The sequence below is a fragment of the Balaenoptera borealis genome (assembly GCF_965194805.1).
Source record: "Balaenoptera borealis genome assembly, chromosome: 1".
NCBI classification, from domain to species: Eukaryota; Metazoa; Chordata; class Mammalia; order Artiodactyla; family Balaenopteridae; genus Balaenoptera; species Balaenoptera borealis.
This window is the reverse complement of record NC_138860.1, coordinates 171,295,081-171,318,068: the sequence shown is the minus strand read 5'-3', so window position 1 is coordinate 171,318,068 and position 22,988 is coordinate 171,295,081. Positions and strand designations below refer to the sequence as shown.

At 54.0% G+C, this 22,988-nt stretch overlaps 2 protein-coding genes across 3 annotated transcripts in view; one reads left to right on the top strand and one right to left on the bottom strand.

Annotated features, from left to right (window-relative positions):
* The window catches only part of MECR (mitochondrial trans-2-enoyl-CoA reductase), a 34,382-nt gene extending 33,680 nt beyond the window's left edge, over window positions 1-702 (bottom strand). The window contains exon 1 of the mRNA XM_082348505.1: window positions 482-702. Coding sequence (XP_082204631.1) covers window positions 482-699 — 218 coding nt within the window. The 5' untranslated portion in view covers window positions 700-702. The remainder of the gene's footprint in view (window positions 1-481) is intronic.
* Window positions 703-6,437: 5,735 nt separating this feature from the next.
* PTPRU (protein tyrosine phosphatase receptor type U) overlaps window positions 6,438-22,988 on the top strand; it is an 82,333-nt gene continuing 65,782 nt past the window's right edge. Inside the window, exons 1-2 of one of the 2 annotated variants that reach the window (XM_082347431.1) lie at window positions 6,438-6,654; window positions 22,227-22,358. In XM_082347431.1, the coding sequence (XP_082203557.1) occupies window positions 6,582-6,654; window positions 22,227-22,358 (205 nt within the window). In that variant the 5' untranslated portion in view covers window positions 6,438-6,581. The remainder of the gene's footprint in view (window positions 6,655-22,226; window positions 22,359-22,988) is intronic. The other variant, XM_082347430.1, reaches the window with a different exon arrangement.

Sequence of the window (22,988 nt, the reverse complement as noted above, 5' to 3'; positions counted from 1 at the left end):
TGAAAATTCCTTCCATAATATAATACAGCGTAGGAACTCACGTAGGCCAGTCAGACAGACCTGGGTTCAAAAATTCCGACTCTGCCACTTACTGGCTTGTGTGACCTTGGACAAGTGATTTTACTTCCCATGCTTCCATTTTCTCATCTGCAAAACGGGGCTAAATCAAGTACCTCCTCCAAAAGGTTGTTGTGACGATTAAATGAGAGCATCCATTTACACAGGGATTGCCCGACACACAGTACAGGATCAATGAACGTCAGCCATTACTACAATTATAACTGTGCCTCTCGGGTTTTCAACTTCCAAGCACCGACTTTCTGAGCTACCACACACGCCCTGGCTACAGTTTCGGTCCTATTATTCGCTGCCTTCCTCCTCGGGACTTGTCCCTCCCTTTCCAGTCCCCATTTTCCACAGCCCATCTTAAAACCCTCCAGGAACCCGAGCTCCCTTGCCCCATTTCGGCGCGGTGTCTTACTCGACGACCTTGGCTGGGTCCCCGTGGTGCTCATAGACCAGCGCCCGGACCCGGGAGGGCTCGGCAGATGCGGAGAAGGCGGCGGCAGCAGGCCGGCGGCGGCGGGACACGGGGAACAGCCGCCGCCGTAGCTGAGCCGGGATTCGCGCCCCGAGCGCCCCGCAGACCCACATGCTCCCTCCGGTTAACTCAGAGCCGGACGCTGAGAGATACGTCATCTTCCAGCGACCTCGCGCCTGCGCCCCGCCCCGTCGCGTGACCACGCCCTTTGCTACTTTTAGAAGGCCGTCTCCTTCCTCCGCGGTCCGCGCGGTGGCGCTTGTTGAGACGGACTGAGGAGTGAGGCCTGGTCGTTGGAGGGACTTAAGGGAGTCTCGGAGATTCTGAGCCTGCCAGAGTTGAACTCCTAACTAGGAGCATCTGAGACTGGCATAAGGCTGTGTCTATGGTCTGCGATTTGGTGTTTGACTTGGGGGGGGGGAAGACATTTCACCTTCTCTGGCCTCAGTTTCTCCTCCTCCCCACCATTTGAGTGTTCACTCTGCCAGGCCCTTTAAGGCATTATCTCATTTAATCCCCGCTGTCTTCTGCTAGCATAGGGTGGCAAAGCTTACTTCCCTACACCAAGTAGAGTAGATGTAAGCTGATGTAGAGGCAAGAGTACTGGGTTTGGTGTTTGAAGATTTAGGTTCACATCCTAGACCCTCCACTTCTTAGCTTGGCCATCTTGGGCAAGTGACTGAAACTGTGAGTCAGCTTTCTCATCGGAGCTAATATACTTCCTTCAAGATTGTTGTAAGGATTGGATAGAACAACAGAATAATGTTGTCGTGGACCGGATAGCACATTGTAAAATGCCAAGTGTGCTCAGATTACAATGGAGGAATCATAAGAAGGAGAGCCCCCTCTCAGAATGCTCAGGGTGCAGTAGCATTGAATGGGACAATGGGTAACAAGGTGTAGCCCAGGAAAGATGCCAGATCATATTATTAGTGGAAGGAAGACATGAGCGTAACTAACACCCTAGTTGAATATTAGGACATGACAGAGGGCACTGCTGGAGTCTGAAGGAGAGAGGTGTTTTGGGATTGGGGTGGGGGTGGGCGCCTTTGCAGGGAGTGCTCTTGGAGCCGGTCCTGTGACTCAAAATCTTCAATATGCATGAAACTCACCTGAGGTCTCATCTCAGACCTACTGAGTTAGAATCTTGGGGAAGGGTCCAGGAATCTACATTCCTTAGAAGCTCTCAAGAATATTCTGATGGAGGTGGCCTGGGGAACAAACTTGAGAAACACTGAACCAGGACTTCAAAGGATAAGGAAGAATTCCTTTCATTGGATTTTATTGACCCCAAACTTGCCAACTTAGAGCCTTTCCTCTGAGGAAGAAAAGAAAATGTCATGATGAAGAGTGCACGTGCTGCATTCTAGCAAACTTGGCTTTGAGTCCTGGCTCTGCCACTGGACTTGGACAAGTCCATTTGATCTTGGACAAGTCACCTGGCCTCTCTGTGTCTCCACTTCCTTACCTGTAAAAGGAAGGAAATAATAGTATCTGATTCAAGGCTGTTGTGAGATATTATTCACTTGAAGCATTTAGCACAATGTTTGGCACATGAAAGTATTTGATAAATGTTCCTGGGGGTTATTGTAAAGATTAAATGAGAAACATCATATGTAAAACATCTAGACTGGCTCATAGTACATGCTTAAAAAGTGTTTGTACTTAGTTTTATTATTAGAGAAAGTTGGTGTGCCATGGTGGGAGAAAGACTTGGTCCCGCAATACACACACACACACACACACACGAATACCCAGTCTTGCCTATCTTCTATTTTCACAGTGACCCACAGTTCTACTTCTGTTGGAAGACTCCCTAGGTGACATTGAGCTGTTGACATTATCTTCTATACTAAATCGTTTCCTCTGCATTTCCTGGGCATCTTAGCCAGGAAGTGTGGAGAATTACCCAGCAGGTCTTCTTCTTTGGGGGCTGGACTTAGTCCCCTGTCCATCCTGATAGGCCTCACTTTTGGCCCAGGACATCAGGTCGAACTGTGTCAACAACCTTCTTCCTGAGATTCTCTCCCTTCTTTTTCCCTCCCCACTTTCTTCTTTCTCAGGCCTCCAGAATGACTTTTTTTTTTTCCTAAGAGAAAGACCAGATTTTGTCTTTCCCTTGCTTAAAGTCCTTCCATGATTCCTCAATACTCAGGGAGAACCATAAACTACAGTTCTTTGTAGAACACTGTGAACTGTTGATATATTAAACTTGTAAATAAAATTATGATTCTATGCTAATTCTAACATTCTCTCACACTACTAACACATTCTAAATTCTACAGAAAAATATATGGAGGAAAAAACACCTTAAAATGACAACAAAAACTTTCTACTCGTTGTAATTAATCTACCTTCTTGCAAATTAGAAAAATATGGCTGTGGTTTTAATTCAACAGTAGGATGCCTCAGCTTGGCTTGAGGAACACCAGGGTTTTCTCAGGGGCACAGTTTGAGAACCACTGATTGAAGGGTTCAGGTCCAATTGTCCTGGCCTTGCATTTAAGACCCTTTGTACCCCAACTTCCACACTGTCTTTATCTCCTGCTATTGGACAATGTAGAGACTATGATGCAACCATACCTGACACCCACCTTTCCCAGTACTTCCATGTCTGTGCCTTTATTCAGTCTGCTCCTTCTGCCTGAAATGCTCTTCCCTGCCTTGCCTGTCTAGGAAACTCCAGGTTCAGATATCCCTTCTTTGATGTTGTTTTCCACCCCCTAGGCTGAGTTAACCCCTGCTGCCTTTGTGTTTTCTTTGGACTGGTGTTATGACCTTTAGGACATAGTCTCTTATTTATTTATGTGCCATTTCCCCCTCCAGGCAAGAGTGGGGCCATGTTTAGCGCATCTCCATGACACCAGCACCCAATATGGGGCCTGGCACAGGGTAGGTGCCATGAATATTCCATGAGTTGAAAGTGATTGAATTTCGTCATGGCCTGGCCCTGTCTGTGGTACCATCTCCTTTTCCCTAAATTTGAGCCAGTGACTCCAGGCCAAGACTTTCTGTTTCCCTTCCTTCTTCTCTCAAGGATTATAGAAGCTTGTGGTCTTTTTCAAGTGGAGCAGAATGTTCTCTTTTCATCTGTCCATCTGTTACTTGTGTTCTTTTTCTCCCTCCATCACAGTCTCTGCCCATAGTCTTCCCCTGCACAAAGAGCAGAGGGCTGTGGAATCAGTCTGATCTAGGTCTGAGCTCTGGGCCCACCATTTACTAGCTGTGTGACCTTGGGGAAATGCCTTATGCTTTCTGAGCCTCAGTTTCCACATCCCCCCAAATAGGACCAATGGTAAACTCCTGCCATGAGGCTCCTGCAAGAGTCCTCTGGAAACAGCAGCGTCCTTGGTTGTTTCTTCTTTTCATCAGATGTTTCTCCTTGAGTTTCCTTTTCTGGATGATCCTTTCTGTCTCTTCTCTGCATGTTTGCTATTGGTCTCTCCCCCTAAAATGTAGGCTTCATGAAGGCAAGAACCATGTCCACATTCGTTCATTTATCCAATCATCCATTCAATATTTATTGAGTGCTGACTACATGCCAGATACCAAGCAGTGGGATATAAGACAGAGTCCTTGCCCTTAGGGGGCTCATGTTCTAGAGGTGCAGACACATAATGAATATGTCATATAGCAGGTGCTCTGTTTAAAACTACAATAATTCCCTTCCCCCTTACTGTTTCTCTCCCCCATTTCTCTAGTATATTACTGTCTCACATACCAGAGAATTTGCTTTTTTTGGTTGTTTATCGTTCTTGTCTTTCCATTGGAATATAAGGTCCGTGAGGGTAGGGATTTTTGTCTGTTTTATGTCTCCACTTCGGCTTAGAGTAAGTGTTGAACAGATGAATCAATATCCAGTGTTCGTTGATTTGTTCCAGATGGAAGACAGGTCTCAGCTTCTATTCAATTCAAGCCGGATGGCCTTGATTCAAATTTTGGTGCTGCTGCATACTATGCATAACCTTGGAAAAGCCACTTTCTTTCTCTGTACCTTAATTTTCTCAACTGCGTAATGAGAATAATAGTGGTGGGGATTAAATGAGTCTATGTGGGTGAAGCACGTAGAAGGTGCCTGGTCTTATATACTAATGGACAACTAGTTTGTGGTCATTGTACAAGAGCTTATACTGGGCAGATGCCCAAATGGACTTAAGCTGTGTATCCAGGGGATAGACTAGAATCAGTGAGAGTGAGTGAGGGGGGCAGATTTCACGGCATAAAGAGAAAGAACTTTTTAAAAGCCAGCATTGCAAGGAGAAATAGCTGAATCCACTATTACAGTTGGAGACTTCAACATCTCTCTGTCAGAAATGAACATACGACTTCCCTGGTGGCACAGTGGTTGAGAATCCACCTGCTGATGCAGGGGACACAGGTTTGAGCCCTGGTCTGGGAGGATCCCACGTGCCGTGGAGCAGCTAAGCCCATGAGCCACAACTACTGAGCCTGTGCTCTAGAGCCCATGAGCCACAACTACTGAAGCCCACATGCCACAACTACCGAAGCCTACATGCCACAACTACTGAAGCCTGCACGCCTAGAGCCCATGCTCCGCAACAAGAGAAGCCACTGCAAGGAGAAGCCCATGCACTGCAACGAAGAGTAGCCCCTGCTCGCCGCAACTAGAGAAAGCCCATGCACAGCAACGAAGACCCAACGCAGCCAAAAATAAATAAGTAAATAAATAAATAAAAAAAAGAAATGAACATATCCAGCAGGCAGAAAATCAGAAAGGACATAGTTGAACTCCACAACACCATCAATCAACTAAATATAGAGGTCATCTAAAGACTACTTCATCCAACAACAGCAGAATACACATTCTTCCCAAGATCACATGGAGTTTTCACCAAGATAGACCACCTACTGGGCCATAAAACACACCTTAACAAATTTAAAAGAAAAGAATCATACAGTGATTGCTCTCAGACCATAGTGGAATTAACTAGAATTCAATAACAGAAAGAGAGTTGAAAAATCCCCAAATACTTGGAGATTATTAACACACTTCTAAATAACACATGGGTCAAAGGAGAAATCTCAAGAGGAATTTTAAAATTTCAAACTAAATGAAAACACAACTTATCAAAATTTGGGGGATGTGGGGAAAGCAGTGCCCAGAGGGAAATTTATAGCACTGAATGCATATATGAGAAAAGAAGAAAGATCTGCAATTGATCGTCTAAACTTCTGCCTTAGGAAACTAGAAAAACAAGAGCAAATTGAATGCCAAGGAAGCAGGAAAATAACAAAGATTAGAGCTGAAATCAGTGAAATGGAAAATGGGAAATCAATAGAGAAAAATCAGCCAAACCAGAAGCTGGTTCTTTGAAAAGATCAATACATCGATAAGCCTCTAGCCAGACCAAGAAAAGAAGAGAGAGGACACAAATTACTAATATCAGAAATGAAAGGGGGGACATCACTACGGATCCCATGGACTTTAAAAGGATGGTAAAGGAATACTATGAACGACGTTAAAAGCTAGCTTTCCCAAAGACCCCACCACCCGCTTTTGGTAGGTGATGAGCTCCCTGTCCTTGGAGGTATGTATGGATGCGCATTTGACGGGATCTAGGTAGAGGGGATTCAAGCGTTGGATGGGACTGAGAGGCCGGGTGTCCCTGGTCTCTGTCCTGGAGAGCTGTGTGGGAGCTAGGCGCGGGCAGTGAGCAGAGGCGTGGACCTGCTCACCTAAGAATGTCGGTGCCCGGTGGGTGCAGAGGCTGGTGGGCATCCGGGCCCAGCCCGGGATCTCCAGGGGGTCCGGGAGTGGGGGAGGGGCGCGTGAGGGCCGCGGGCGACCGAACCCGGCAGCGGCTCGCGCGGCTGCCAGCAGGGGGCGCCTCGAGACCGAGGAACGCGCGGCCGAGCCTGACGTCAGCGCCCCGCTTGCTTGGGCTCCCGCTCTGGACTCGGCGCCAGTCCCGCTCCGCGCCGCGCCGCTTCGCTCCGGCTCTGGCTCGCCTCGGGCCCGGCTCGGGCTCCGGCGGCTGCGCCCCCCGCGCCGGGCCCCCGGGGCAGGCTGCGGCGCACCATGGCCCGCGCCCAGGCTCTCGTCCTGGCGCTCACCTTCCAGCTCTGCGCGCCCGAGACCGAGACTCCGGCAGGTAAGCGCGAGTCGGTCGGACCCAGCTTGCCCCGCGGAGCCCCCGGCGCCCGTGGCGTAGCTCGAAAGAAAGTGGGAGTGTTGGGTGACCGAACGTTGCGAGCCTGCTCCCTGTGTGTCTGAGTGTTGGATGTGCGATCGTGTGCTCAGGTTGTTGTGTGCCTGCGAATGGTGTGTGTCCTGAGTTACGTGCAAGAAGAGGTGCTGTGTGTGTTGTGTGTCCACAAGTATGTTGGGGTGAATGTTGTGTGCATCGAGGCATGGGGTGTGCGCTCTTGTGTCTCTGCCACTGTGTAGTGTGTGTGGGGCCAAGTAGGATTGTGTGCCTGTTGTTTGTACATTTGAGTTTGGTTGTGTGGCAGGAGTTGTGTCTGCTAATGTGTTGCATTTGTGGGCATTTTGTGTGCCCTAGCCCGGAGTGTTGTTTGTTGTGTGTCCGAGGATGGCTCGCGTGTTTGTGTTCTGCGTGTGGCGAAGAGTGCTCTGTGGATTCTGCCCGCGTGTGGAGCAGGGAACGCGTGTGCGGTGTGTGTGCTTGTGAGATCCGTGTACGTGTGTGAAGGCGTGGGAACGGGTCCGGAACGTGTGTGTCCGTGCGCCGTGTGCGCAGTGTGTACGTGTGGGAGTGTCTGGGGTTGGTGGTGTGCGCCGCCGGGGGGCTGCGCGGGTCCGAGTGAATGCCAAGTGTGCCGGGAATGCGTGTGTAGGAGCGTGTCTGGAACGGATGTGAGTGTGTTCGTGCGTGCTGGCTGCGTGTCCGGGAATGTTGCGAGTGTGGTGCGCGCCTGGGCCGTGGCTGAGCGTGTGCCCGGGGCCCGGGGCCGCCCGAGGGGGCGGTGGCAGGGTGTGTGTGTGTATGTGTGTGTGTCCCTCGGGTGTGCGTGTGGGGCGCGCGGGCCCGGAACAAGTTGTCGTGGCGGCGCCCCCTCCCTTCTCCTCCCTTCCCCGCCCGGGTCGGGCCGGGCCTGAGGCTCGCCAGGGAGGGATGGGGGCCCGGCGGCCGCTGACTCCGACATTTCGGGCTGTTTGTTGTTTCGCAAGTTCGGCGCGGCGCTGGCTGGCGGCAGAGCCGAGGCGGCGCCGGGGCTGCGGGGCGCCCGGGCCGGGGCCGGGGAGGGTCGGGCGCGGGGGTGGGGGGCGGACGCGGGGGCCCGCGGGGCGCGCCGAGGCCGGCGGGAGGGGAAGGCCGGGCGGCCGGGCGCTCCTGCGGGGGCCGGGCCGTGGCTGCTCCAGGGCAGCGGGGCGGGGGTGAGTCCGGGCGGGCCGGGCCTGGCTCTGGGCGGCCGGACGGCGCCCCCTCCCGTTGCGCGCTGGGGGCGCCGCGAACGCAGGGGTCTCCCGGGACACCCCCTCAGTCGACTCCGCAACTTTGTGCGGCCTCCCCGCCGGCCGGGACGGCCGTGAGTGAGTGTACGTGTGTGAGCGTGTGTCTCCGTGCTTCTGTGTGCTGTATGACCGCGCTGTCTCTGGGTGTGTTTTGGAGTCTGGAGTCTTTTGGGGTGTGTTGTGTGTGTGTGTGTGTGTGTGTGTGTAGCGTTTCTGAATGTGTGTATCTAAAGCTGTGTACCCGTGTGTGCTGTGGACCGTGTGTGGTCTGTGTGTGTGTTGGTGTGTCTGTCCACCCCCTTCCCAACCCCCCATCCTACCCTGAGGCCTGGGATCCCAGACTGCGGCCCTCTCCTGCGGAGTTGCGCCCGATGCCTCCCCTGGGGCGGCGGTGGCCGGTCCCTTACCGGTGGCGGCCTCAGCATCCCTACCCCCTCCAGTTGGGCGGCTTCAGCCTGGTACCCGGGGCGCTGAGTAACGGGGAGACGCCCCAGACGGGTACCCGAGCCAAGACACAGGCAGAAGCACGTCGGCCCCAGAGACTCCTTCAGGCCGCCGGTCTCCGTGAACTGGCCTCTCCCGATAGCGTTCGCTGCCCCGCTGCTCCCTCCGGCCCCTCGGGCGGAGCTCCCTGGGCACCTGCAGCCGCTCCGGCCACGGGCTCTCAGCTCGGCCGGGCCCCCCGGCCCCAGGCCATCGTGCACAGCTTTAGCTTTGACCGCTCGGTACCCGAGAGGACGCCTAAGGCGACCTCCCTCCTTATCCTCCCCCAACCCCTCCCCCTGTCCTGCAGCAACTTTGTCCCCCTCCCCCACCCTGAGATCAAACCAAGGGTACATGCTCCCCCATCCCTGCCACCATCATCTTGATTCCAAGAACCCTCAGGTGCCCCAGCTCCTGCCAGTAGGGGAGACTGTCAAGGACTGAGGTTTGGGAGTGAGATCTTGAGTGGGTTACTTACATTCTTGGGGCCGCCCTTTCCTCATCTGCCCCATGGGCTTCATAATGAAGGTGTATGGTACTTGGTAGATTGTAAACTAAAGCTCTGTTTGTGAGTGCCAGGGAACAAAAGATGGTTTTGAGGACTGCTACAGAGCCAGAGACTGTGATTTGAAGCCAGGAGGACCTGGGTTCAAATCTGTCTCTGCCACATGCTGTCCCTGTGACCTTGGGCAAGTCACTTCACTTCTACAGTTCCTGGCACCTGTAGCTATTACTGTTGAGCTTAATTCAGAAGCCCTTAGGAGAAGGGGTGTGATGTCCCCTTGTCCCCAAGTTGGTTAGAGTCAGCCCAGCTCCCTGAAGGCCTCCTGAGTCTCCCTCCCCCAAAGGGTGGGTGGTGATGTCTCTGAGCCGTGCAAATCTGGCAGTAATTTATTCTGCTGTGTTCTAGCTCATTTTGTCCTTTTGGTTGCTGGAGTTGTGGACAGCAGGAATGAGGGAGAGGCTGCCCAGTGGTTTCAGATTGGGCAATAAAGGCTTGTCTGGGCAGCTGGCCCTTCTCCCTGGGGGTGGGGGAGGGACTCAGCAGGAAGATGTGCGAGTGGCCAGAGTTGGGGGAGGTGCTGAGCTCCTGGACGGCCTCCCTCCTAGCTCTGGTGTCAGGGGAAATCCAGGGTGGACACCCTGCTTGCTCCAGGCATGCCGCCATCCTTCCATGCCTTCATCAACTAAGCTAGAATGGGGTGGGTGGTGGCTTTTCATGCAGGGCTGGGTTAGCTAGAGTTGCTGGGGTACCTTGTGCCCTCCTTCCTCTTTTAACCCTCTCCCTCCTCCAAGCTGCTCTCCCTGCATCCTGATGCATCCTACCTTTATGCCATCTCAGGATCTCTCTCATCTGTCCCCTTCTCTCCGTCCTCATCCATCTTTCACAGGCAGGAAGGCTCCAGCCTCTTCCTCCACCCCTCCCTCCATAGTGTCAGGGATCTTCCTAAAACACATGTTTGAAGCCTTGGTTTGAAACCCTTTGAAGGCTCCCCATTACCTCCTGGGTTAAGTGCCTCCCCCTATGTCCTCTTGCCTGCTCTAACACCTGCCTGCCTGTCCAGTCCCATCAGCTTTGTACTACTTGCCTTGCATCCTATGCTGTGGCCAGTCTAACCCACTTGCTAATACCCACTAAATGTCCACTCCTGCCATCTCCTCTCTGGGCCTTTGCACAAGCTACATTTTCTCCCTAGAACTCTCTAACTCCACCTCTTCACTGGGTGAGCTCCTGCTCCTCCTTCGGATTTTAGCTTAGACATCACCTCCTCTCTGAAGCCTTCCTTGGTTACTCCCCCTTCTAGCCTAAAAAGGGAGGGTGGGGGTTGATTAGGTTTTTCCATAACACTGTAATTATTGTAATTACAGTTTATTTGTCCTTTCTTCCTTACAGACCATGAGCTCTGTGGGGACAGGGACTGGGTATTTAGTTCCCTTATGAATCTTTAGTGCCAGGTACAAGGCCTGGCCCACTCCTGCTGAGTAAATACACCCAGCATGAAAGAATGAGTGATGTCCAGTGGGTCAGGTTCTGAGCTGGAGATGCCAGATGGGGGCGCACTGACTCCACTGAAAGTAGAGATTACAGAAATAGGTTTCCCTCCAGGAATCTGGAAAATTCTGCTGGGGGATGGTGTTGTGTGTGAAAAGGCCATGCAGAGAGTGTTGTCTGGGAGCTGTGAGTTGGAGAGGTCAACTCTCTGCCTGCCAGCCCCTCCCCCCAGCCACCGTCCTCCGTGGCCCCCTCCCCGAGCCCCACCCCCACTGCCCTTGCCCCCCAGCAGCTGGCAGGGCCTGTCCGGCCCCTGGTCTCAGCTCTTTGTGCTGGAGATTCGGCAGTTGGTGAGAGGCATCGAGTCCCAACTGTCAGTCTGAGCGTCTGGGGAGGAGGGGAGGGCCCTGCGGCAGGAGGGCAGACTCTGTCCTCTGTCTCAGCCTCTGTCCTGGCTGCCTGTGAGCCCAGGAAGGGAGGAGAGCTGCCCCCTGTGTTGACCCCTGCAGGTGGGGTTCGGGGAGGAGGCTGAGGTGTGTGCAGGTGTGATTCTGACATCTGGGCAGTCAGAGTGTGTGTGTGTGTGTGTGTGTGTGTGTGTGTGGTTGTGATTGTATGATTGTAGCCTGGGGCACAGGACACATGTGTGACTTCTCAGGGAGTCTAGCCATCTGGTTACCCTGTGTGGCAGAATCTGAATTTGGAGTAAGGAGGCGACAAGCTGGTCTGAACCTGGGGAGCCTGATGCTGGGGTGTCTGGGTATCCAAGTGTCAGATTCCTGGAGTTTGGGGGTGGAGCTATTTGGGTGGGTGGTGTCTCAGGTTCTGGGTGTGGGTGTCCCAGTACCAGGATGTGGGAGGAACCAGGTGTGTCAGCATAAGGATATCCCAGTGTCTCTGGATCCAGAGGTGGGTGTATCCAGGTGTCTGGGAGTCCTCAGGTTAATGGGTGTGTGGGAGTGTAGCCGTGTTGTGTCCAGCTGTGGGGCTGCCCAGGCTGCCCATGTGCCTGGGTGTCTGGGTGTGGGTACCCAAGTGTCCGGGTGTGGGGTATCTATGTATCCGGCAGTGGGGTGCGCATGCATTGGAGTACCCAGGTGTTTGTGAGTTTGGCTGTGGGGTGCCCTGTGGTCTGTGTGTCTGTATATTTAGGTGTCTGCGTCTCCTGGAAAGGGATATGCATGTTTGGGTGGGGAGTGTCCCGGTGACCGTGCCCAGCTATGGACCAGGGACTGGGGCTGTGCCAGCTCAGCCTGTGACACCGCCTTCCCTGGGGCTTGCCTCCTCATCTCCCTACAGCCTCCAATGCCAGCACCCTCTGGAGGAGACCCCAGTGGTTCTGCTTCTCTATGGTTTGTCATTCTAGAGCTGTGTTATCCAATAGGACTTTCTAAAATGATGGAAATGTTCTCTACCTGCTCTCTTCAGTATGGTGGCCACTTAGCTACAGTTCATTAAAATAAGCATTCGGTCCTTCAGTCTCACCAGCCAGATTTCAAGTCCTCAAGAGTCGCCTGTTGCTAGTAGCTATTGAATTGGTCAGTCTGTGAAGGTAGAGAGCATTTCCATCACAGCAAAAAATTCTATAGACAGTGCTGGTCTAGAGGTGCAAGGCCTACAGCATCTTTAGTGAGGCCCGGACACCTCAAGGAGTGGATGGCCTGTCGCTCAGTGGCCACTGAAGAAGGTTTTGCTGAATCCATGTCCCCTCCTCTCCAGCCCCATCATTTCTTGCCTGGACGATTGCAGCAGCCCCCTCCTTGGTCTCCATTCTGCCATCGACTTGCCAGTGCTTCTTCCACCCCAGGATCTGAATGACCTCTCAGGCAGGCATAGGATCCTGCCACTCCCTTGTTCTAAGCTGAAGACTCTCCAGCACCCAAGGACCAAAGCCTAACATGACAGATAAGGCCCTGTATGACCCAGCCTCTGCTTTCCATGACAGCTTCATGTTTATGCCTCTCCTCCCCTGACCCCACTCCCCACGTCCGCCTTATGATCCAGGCTCACCAGGCCGATGTTGATCCCAGAACCTGCCAGGCCCTTTCACGCCTCTCTGCCTTTGCACGTGCTGTGCTTTCTGCCGAGAACACCACTCCCACCCGTCTTGCTTCCTGGAGGCCTGGCTACTCGCTCAGCCTTCAGAAGTCCAGCTCTGATGTCACTTCCCCAGGACAGCCTTCCCAGACGCCAACCGATACGGTTGGCCAGGTTTCTCCCACCATGCACATGTGTCAGTGGGCTGCAGTGTTTTCCGTCTCCTTCCCCACTAGGCTGGGAGGAAGGGCTGGGCTGGGTCATTGTCATCTCCCGTCCCCAGGGCCTTGTACATGGCATGTGCCTACTCAGTGTTTGCATTGTTGTGGACCCCTGGGTACACAGGGAAGGCTCAGAGGGAGTGGGGGTGGAGCTGGGGCTCCAGAGGGCAGTCATGGTTGGGGGCCGGTATCCCCCCTTGGCTGGCCCTGGGTGGGGCTGCCATTGCCTGAAGAATGGCTGGGGAGGACCCCTGGGGTTGACAACTCAGAAGATAGCTGTTACTGGATGATTCAGGAGGTCTTGAGCAGATTCCCAGGGTGCAGACCCCAGGACCTGGTGGTGAATCTGGAGGGATGAGGAAAAGGGGGCTTAGAGGGGTCCCTGAGGTTTGGGAGCTGAGTATAGGTGGAGAGGATGAAGGGATTGGGATAGGGAAGTTGGGAAGGGGTGTTGGAGATATTTGATGAGCAAGATCACAGCTGGGGTGGAGTGACAACTTGGGGGAGGGGGACAACGGGGGGGGGATGGGAGATTACTTGCAATAAAGATATATCTGGGGGGTGGGAACAGCTGGGAATGAGGGGACAGGTGGTGTTGGGGGAACAACTGAGGGTTGGGGGACAGGTGAGGGATGGATAGAAGGGGGATATGGGACAGCTGAGGGGGGATAAGAGGTGACAACTGGGAGGTATCAGAAACCTATCTGGACAGGACAGTTGGGTCTCAGCTGAGAGAGTGGGAAATACATTGCTCAGGATGTGTCTATGTGTGTATGTGTGTGTTTGCATGTGTGTGTGTGTACTCCCTTGTGGTTGTGCATGTGTGCCTGTGTGTTTGTACCTCGAGTGTGGTGGTGGAGAGCACGGACTTGGGAGCCACACCATCTGGGTTCGAATCCTCACTCTACCAGTGCTAGCCATGTAACCCTTGGGCAAGTTACTTGACCTCTCTGGGCCTTTAGTGTTCTCATCTGTGAGATGGGGATAATAATGGAACGAACCCACTGCACGGGGTTGCTGTGAGGATATGTTTTATATACATACGTGTATCGTTTAGAACAGGTTCTGGCATGTGGTAAGCCACTGTATGTGCTAAACTATTATTAAGGGTGTGTGTATGAGTGCAGCATCCTGTGTGCTCAGAAAAGTTTGTTCTTGGCTTCTGATGAAATCCAGGCCTGGGAGGGGTGATGGTGGCTGGGAGCGCTGGAGTGACCATCCAGGTCATCGGGTCTGGCTCGCCTCTCACCCCCTCCCCTCCGTTCATTCCACTTCCCGCCCACCCTGTGCCAGGGCCTAATCCAATAGGTCTCCCTCTGCGTCTCTCTCTCGTCCTGCCCCACACTGCCTGGCCCTGGGCTGTGGGCCAGGGGATGTGCTTTAATTGTCCAAAAGCTTTTCAGCAGAATCTGAATTCATTGTTCTCCTGCCTGCGTGCTGGGGCCCTGCTCAGATAGAAATACCTGGACAATGTGCTCAGTTCTGGCTGTGTGCCCCACGGGTGGCAGTGGCTTCATCCTGTGCCCTTGGAGAGTCACTGGGGTGGAAGATGCTGGGAGTGGGAGGTGAGGTGGGGGGAAGCCCGCAGGGCAGATGAGGCCTCACCCCCAATCCATGGGGTAGCCAGCCCAGCCGGGCAGAGCGGTAGGCACAAGGGCTTCTGGGGGTCCCGGCTCCCCTGCTGTCCAGTGCATCATAGGGAGAAGTGTGCCACCTCTTCACCTCACGCTAAGAACTGCTCTGCATCAAAGCCCCGGACTGCTCTGGCTGTGTGCTCTCTGGGGAGTCCTGGACCCATCACCTCAGGACTGGGCCACTGCATTGCATCCTTGCAGTGCACTGCATCTCAGCCCTATGCTGCATGACTGCGCTGTGTGGGATTCCACATGACATTGGCTGTGTGGACTCTCCTGCGTGTCTGTATGCTCCACCCGCATTGTCCCGTCGTGCTGTACCTCTGTTCTGCAGTTGCGCTGCCATTTGTGTCTTTGCGGCTCTCTTCTGTGCTGTGTGACTCTTTTGGATGATGATGTTGTGTTGGGCTTGTGGACCCTCCTGGGACTGTGCATGGTCCCTGGCAACGCACCACCGCACTGTGCCAACAGATGGCGTGCTACCACGACACTGCATCTGCATCACATGGCCTCTCTGAACTGCACTGCATTGTTGTAGGGGGCATCTGCACTGCATCGGGTATGGCCGGCCACAGCCTGTCTGCAGTCCACCGTCGCGCTGTACAAACACAGTGCCCCTTTGCCCGGCACAGCACTTCTGTCCCACTGCTTCACTGCACTGCACTGGAGATGCGCATCTCCTGGCCCAGCCCGTCATACTGTACCACTGCCGCTGTAACGCCGTGCTCTAGGTTATCTCACCCTGTATGGCCACTGAGGTGTCAGCTGGTGTCCTTCCCCAGGTTTCTGTTGGCAGCCCCAGTTGAGCAACATCTTTGCTTCAGGTGGCCTCGCTGCAGTGTTCCTCTGGCCCCCACTGCTCACTGCCCGAGGAGTCAGGAGCTACACTGCAGCTTGAGGCCATTTTGCTGGGCTCGGGACTGGCGTGGGTTTTTGCAGGCATTACCTTTGCAAGTTGCCGGTGTTGCGTCTGTGCACTGCACACCGTCACTGTCCTGGGCCTCTACCCTGCACTGTACCTGTTCACTGTTGGGATGTGTGCGTTCTACTGGATTTCAAGATGCAGAGCTCTGGCACTGAGTTCCCTGTTCCACATGGTGTCTTTACTACATTCCATTTTGGTGCCACTTTCTACCCCTGCTCTCAAGTCTACACTTACTGTACTCCTTGGGACTGTATCGAGCACCCAGCAGTTCCTTCTGCACTGCACCACGTCTTTCTCTTCCCTCTATCTCTGCATCTTCTGCACGCCTCCACTAGACATCCTTTCAGTGAGAACTCATGGAGCGCCAACTATGTGCCAAGCCTAGTGAGGCTTGGACATACCCCCTTGGTGTTCCTGCGTACACCTATCCCTTGGTGCTGAGCACGAGCCCAATGTACCACTAGGCGCTCACTGCTGCACCGTGCCTCTGTGCAGCTCTGGGTCATGGCCACGATGCATGGGGCACCTCTCCACTGCATCATGGCACCGACCAGTGCTGCCGTGCTGTGCCAGGTGTTGTGTGGGTGTTTGTGTACACTTCTCTGCTTCCCTGCGTTGTATAACTGCGTTCCGCCTCTGTACAGTGGAGCTGCTGCATTGCACCCGCAACACGCCACACCGCAGCCACGTAGCCCTCTCTTGCCACGGGACCGTTAGGAAGTCCAGATCTTTGCACTGTACGTGTTCGTGCACAGCCCTCTGCCTCTCTACGCTGCACTGTGTTTTTATATGACTCACGGTGTCTGCACTACAGGGGTCTGTGTACCCTTTGCCCGCTGTACCTCTGCAAAGAACAACCCTCCATTCAGCCCTTTGCCTCTGTATGGAGTCTGGCCCCGCCCTGTGCCTTCCCCTTACACTACCAACATGGCAGCCCTGCTGTTAACTTTGGGATTTGCTGGGCATATTGATCCGGGAGATGGGGAGTGAGCCTGGCCGAAGTTTCCCCTGCTGTAGTTGGCTTCCTTCTACTCTCAGTAGAGATGGAAGGATGTTGGCATCGCTGGGTTCTGTATTGGCTTCTGTAGGGGATATCAGCTCAGCTTTCTCTCCCTGTGGACTGGCCCTGGGTGTTCTTCTTGGTTGCAGCTCTGCTGAATGCTGGGTGATTAAAAGGTGGGCATATTGCTGCCAGCCCTGCCCTTGTTAATTGCGCATCAATTATTCAGGGCTCTGGAGGGCAACTCCGGGGAGCCCTAGCCAAGGTCTGGTTGTGTTGATCTGGGCCAGGAGAGCAGTGAAGTGGGCTGGGCCAGGTCTCTGGGCTGGAGTCATGGTCCTTGCGCCTGGATCAGACTAGCTGGGATCATGGGGTCAGTAAGTCCAGCCACGGTTGGCATTCTACTATACACAGGGCTTGGGGATGGGGCTCAGAGGCATAAGAGACAGTCTCTGATCTCAAGAAGGGAGGAGGTAGGGGTTAGACAGGCCTGAGACGGAGCTGTTTTTGCGGTGGAGAACATGGGATGGGGCTGGGTTGGGCAGGAATGGCCAAGGGTGAGCCTGTGTTGGTTCCAGGGTTGGGTTGGGCTACCTAGAAAGGGGGTGTGGCTTCAGACGGTGAAACAGACCAGTGTTATCCTTGGGGTTGTATTTGGGTTCCCCAGGCAAGGCTTGGGGCTATGCCAGGGGTTGGGTATGATGCCAGCCCCTAAATTTGAAACCTGTTGGGAGGAGTTTTGTTTCTCCTGGGGCTGTCCCTTGGGAACTGAATGTTCTATTGACAAACCAAAGGGAACAAAAATCTCACTGCAAACAGCCTCTGTTTACCTAGGGTCTTCGGAAAACACCGATGGCGGCTGGCAGCCACACTTGGCACAGAACGCCATTCCCTGTCTGGTGGCGAGGAAGTCTGGTGCTTCCACGCTTGTGGTGCCCACGTGCACATGCGCGCGCACACACGTACGCACGCACGCACGACTCCCCTCTACCTGCCGTGTACACTCACCTCCTCCTTAGGCACATGCTTACTGCTGAATGTGCCCATATAGCTCTGCAGATAAACGTACAGCCACACACCCACAACTTCACAGCACAGTGCCTGAGGGACCTACACTTTGAGAGCCACACTCACCCTCACCTCTCCCCCACAGTATCTCTCTCTGCCTTCAAGTTATTCTTGCCCACATGCATGCTCACACGAATGGAATCAGAATTCTAGAGGTGGAACAGCCTTCGAGGTCACCGAGGTCGCCATTCTCATTTCACAGGTGAGGAAGCAGGGCTTCCGAGAGGACAAGCCACCTGCTCAGGGTCACACAGGAAGTTAGAGGCTCAGCAGGAATTAGATCCAGGCCTTCTGCCTCCCAGTCGGGTGCTCACAAGTCAGTACCAGGCTATCAGTCTCACAGCCATTTACACGTGTACGCGTGTGCGTGCACACACACACACACACACACACACACACACACACACACAGGTCTGCATATGGAAGTACAAGCATATGGAGGGGTGGAGACCCTCACTCCAGGGAGACCCCCTCCCGCACTCTGGCTCTTCCTGCAGAGGTTGCTTTGCCCCTTACCTCACCCCATCCGGAGCCCAGCCGGATGTGGATAAACCATCATCCTGCCTTCCCAAATTGCGGCTGACGGTTGCTCAGGCAACCGCCTGCCAGATTGTGGAGATTAGCTGAGGAATGTAGCTGGGCCAGTTTGAGCTGAGTCTGGGGGAGCTTCTGGGGGTCCTGGGTTGATTCAGCCCACCCTCTCAGGGAGGCCCTGGCAGAGATGGCGTACCCACGGAGGGGTCTGGTTTTCTCCCTGTCCCCAGCCCAGCTGAGACTGTGTCCCCAAGGCTTAGACGAGGCTAGGGGGAGAGAGTATGTGTATGTGAACATTGAGTGTGTGTGTGTCTGTGTGTGTTGTGCATCTCTGTCGGTGTGATTGGAGCGCGTGCCATTTGCATCCAGGATGGGGACTTGAGGCCCCTTCCTCACCAGTTCCTGATATCTGACTCCAGACCCCTTGATGGCTTGTCCCACTTCTGATCCTACAGATCAGATCCTGCCATCTAGAGAAGACACCTGCCCTCCTCATGGCTTATAGGATGTGTCACTTGTCTCATCAGAATCCAGGTGCTTCTCTGCTCAAATACCTAGTGTGGTTTGCCCCCTTAAAATGAGGCTGGACTTCTCACCCTGGCACTTGGCTGTCCGTGATCTGGCCTCAGCCTCCTTCCCTCCTGTCTTATCTACCATTGTTTGGCCAGTCTAGGCTCCTCTCTGTGCCCTGGACCAGCTGTGTTTACTCACTACCTTCCTTCGCTCCTGCTGGGCCCTTTACCTCAGATGCCCCTCTCTCCATCTCTACTGGCCAGAATGGTACCCATCCTTCCATCCCTCTGCTCAGATGCACCCACCTCCAGGAAGCCTTTCCCCTGTACCCACCCTCCTCCCCTGGACTCCCCTTGTGGCCTTGACCCTTCTCTGCTTTGTCTCATTCCCTTACCTCCACTCAGACTAGGAGGTCCTTGAGGGCAGAGCAGAGTCTTGACCATTCTTGTGCCTCTACTAGTGCCAACCTGGGGCCTGCTTTGTACTGTCAGTGAATGAATGTCCAGTGAATGGAACGGAATTTGCACATGTGGCCAGCAGAATACCAGGGCCTTGCTTTGTTTGTGCCTAGTCTCCTTGAATAAAGATAGGTGGTGTAAATCCCAGCTTCTGGGACTTAAGATGTGGCCTTGAGCAAGCCACCTCATCTCTCTGTGCCTCGGTGTCCACCTGTAAAATAGGAATAATAATAGTACTGACCTTGTGAGTTATTATGAGGAATCAGTGGCACAGGGGGTCATGGTGGTAAGTGGCAGCCCTCTTGTGATGGCGTTGATGTGTGTGTGCATGTCTGTGCCCACGTCTGTGTTGATGGAGTCGAGAGGTATTCCCTGACCGTTCTTGCTCTCAACACAAAGTCTGGTCTATTTTTGTTTTCCCCTGGGCTGGCGGCCCCTAGCAGGAGTTGAGTCTCTAGTAGAAGCGGGGACTTGGCGTTGGGACTCCTAGCTCCTGAGCCATCCAGACTGGAGGTGATGAGGCTTTTCCCAGGATCCAGGAGGGCTGATTGTTCCCATCCCAGGGTGAGCTGGGGAGCAGGTGGGGGTGGGGCTCACCTTGGAGAACCTGGCCTCAGAGATGTTACGCCCTGAGGACTGTGGCTGGAATGGGCCTGGCCCAGAAACACAGGGCTGGGGATGGGCATGGATCAGGGAGAGGGAGTCATTCTGCCTCTGGAAGGGGGTACTCTGGATGGGAATGGTCAGCCGGGGAGATCACCCTGGCTGGGGACAGGTGCAGGACTTCCATTTTGACGGAAGTCAGGGGTCACTCTGGACATGGTCAGCTGGTCTGGGGTCAGTCAGTCAGTCTGGTGGTCATTCTGGTCGAAGTCAGATGGTCTCGTGGTCATCTGGAGGATGATGGGGCCACTCTGGCTCAGGTCTATCTGTCTGGGGGTCACTGACCTGGGTCAGGCAGTCTCAGGGTTACTCTGGCCAAGGTCAGACAGTCTGGGGGTCCCTCTGACCAGGTCAGTCAGGCTGGAGTCCTGGCAGCTCACGTGGCCTGGCTCAGAATGGACGGGAGGAAGCCAAGGAGCTGGCATTCCCAGGCTCGCTGCAGGGCCATGGGTGAGACATCTGGGGCAGCTGCCTTGTTACTTGAGAAGGAACAGGAAGGACCTGAGCCCCAGCAAGACTCTAGATCCTGTGGTTCCCTTTCTGGTAATTTGTCTGGCTCAGGGAGGCCTTGGCTAAGACCCTCAGGCACAGACTCAGCTCAGGCTGAATGAAGTCAGCTGTCCCCTCCTCCAGGAAGCCCTCCCTGATCATCCCTACTAGCTATGTTCTCTCTCCCTGCTGTGCTATGGATCATTTTCTAGGGGGAGAGCTGAGGCCTCCCCAGCACAGATGGGGTTAAAACCCACCTCCACAGGCCATAGGGCACATGCTGACCAGGGCTCTTCACACAATGAGGCAAAGAGCTCAGCCAACGTCCTGCCCCAGCTCTGGAGAGAGGCTGCTGTTATTTCATCCCATCCACCTGGTGCCAGCCATATGCCCACATTTTACTGTTTTACACTCTGATGGGGTCCATAAAGAGGAAAGGGAGACCCCCTCCCCCCACCAGTAGTGGCAAGCCCCTTGTGCCTGGCTGTGCATTTCGAGATGCTGCTTCACATGATCCGCGAAAACCTGGAGAAGTCCCTGCTGCAGATGAAACAGCAGAGCCTCCTGAAAGTGAGGTCACCAGCAGTGCGTGCAGATGCCCACCGTTGTGCCTGGCACGTGGCACTCACTCTCCAGTTACTCTCTGTTTCTTGTCCCTCCTCTTCTTGAGGCTGGGAAGCAGCTAAAACTTGCTCCTTCTCATAGTGAAGGCTTTTCTGGTGAGAAATGTGGACTTCGGCCTCTGACCGCCATGGATTCAAATCCTGCTTCTGTTACTCAGGTGGCTCAGGTGGAACAGGTGCAGAGCTGCTAGCTCCTGAGTGCTTGCATGTGCTAGGCATTGTGCTAAGTGGACCCCCGCATTGAAACCTCAACAACTCCACTTGTGGGTGGGGAAACTGAGGATGAGAAAGGATCACCATCACAGGGCTGGCAAATTGCAGAGTCAAGGTTCAATCCCAAGTCTGTCTGATGCCGAAGCCCACTTGCTTATCTATCACCGTATACTGTGGATGAATCCCTTCACCCCTCGGAGCCTCAGTCACCTCATCTGTCAAGTGGGGAGAAGTACCAGCGGCTGATAGGCACCCAGGACAGGGCCTGGCCCGATTTGTGCCTGCTTCCTCGCCACTTGTCCATGCATTTTTCCGGGTCTCAGATGCCTTCATTTACCCCTGATGGGGCTCCAAACACGAAGGTTCAGGAGTGAGTGCAGGGACCTGTTTGCAGTTACTTTCTGAACCAGTGGTGTTCTCAAGTGTATTACGTCCAACTCAGGGCTTTGATGAGCCAGCTAAGATATATGGACCTCATTACCGACCAAAGGACTCACATCCATTTCAATCCCTGTCTTACTTAAACTATGCATATGGGTTCCAAATCATGGGAATTTGCTTCCTCTAGTCATATGTGTCCTCAGTCCACACATGACTGTTTTGCCTGCCACATTCCTGCAGGCAGAGACCTCAGTTTGGTGACTTTGGGTAATGTGCATCACTTAAGCCTATCTGTCAAGTAGGAATAATACAGTAGTGGTACCTCCTTAGAAGGCGAGGCCTAAATGGGACTCCACGCTTAAAGCATTTAGCACTGTGCAGGGCTTGTCGTAAGCCTGATGTCATCAGTGGACATTGTTCCTATTTTTAAGGAGATACCATCAGGGCTGACTTAGGGCATTCATGACCCTGCCAGTCCTGGGGCCCACTGTCTGTCCTCTCTGCAAAGATGGAGGGGCAGGTGATGGAACACTGACCAGCAGTCAGAGGATCTTGGTCCAAACCCCACCTCTGTCATTAACCTGCTGTGTGACCTTAAGGAGGTCACAGCCTCTTTGGGCCTCAGTTTCCTCATCTGTAAAGTGGGGATAATTCTAGCTTTGCTCTCATGAGTTGTTGAGAGGCTTTAATGGATAGTAATGATAACTGGTTTTTGTTGAGGAGGGTCTTTGATTGGTGGTTGAGCAGTGGGGGGTCCTGGGGAGTACTGGGGGGGTGGGCAATGTGGGGAGGTCTTGGCATTGGGAGGAGACAATGAAAAGAAGGAGAGGGTGGGGGAGGGAGTGTTTGGTTAGAGGGAGGGAGCAGTGGGGGGAGGGCTTGAGGAGACGGAGGGGATGAGGGTGGGCCTGGGTAGGAAGGGACAGTGGGGGGCACCTAGAGGGTAGCCCCAGGAGCCCTTCTGGCCAGCAGCCCTGCTCTAGCCTGGGCTAAGCAGGCCCTTCCCTCACAGCCGGCTGCACCTTCGAGGAGGCGAGTGACCCAGCAGTGCCCTGTGAGTACAGCCAGGCCCAGTACGATGACTTCCAGTGGGAGCAAGTGAGGATCCACCCTGGCACCCGGGCTCCTGCGGACCTGCCCCATGGTGAGCCTACTCTCAATCACCATTCCCCCTTCGTCTCCTTCCCGGGGCATGCTACCCACCTGCTGTGTTACCTTGGGTACATTTACCTAATCTTTCTGGGCCTCCATCTGCTCTGGCATCTGTAATGACACAAATGACACTGAATATGGAGCTCTGTGGACCCTGACCAATTGTGTACATCAGGTAGTTTTACCTTTAAATGGGTGCAGGTTCAAGTAATCAAAGACCCTTACAAACTGTAAGATAAAGCCCACCTCCCATTACTCCTATGGCAGCTTAGTTCAGGATCCACCTTACTCCTGCCAGGCCTTCCTAAATCCTCCACCTTCAGGGAGGCTCTCTTCTCCCTGTGAGCCTCTGAATCCTGGTCTCCCAGGACTTGAAGATGCTGACAGAGCAGTAACCTTGGGGGCTGGATGTGTGTAAAACCTTTCTGCCTCTGCCCCTTTCTTCCTGGATCTTTCCCGACTTCTGCCCTGCCCTGCCCCTGTTTCAGGATGGGGAATATTTGGCGTCGTGAACACTGGACTGAGAGGAGACTAATTATGTAGATTCTAGTCCTGGCCTTCTACCCTGATGATGGCCTCTAGTGCACTGGTTCCAGAGTCATGAAGGCTGGGCTTCAGATCT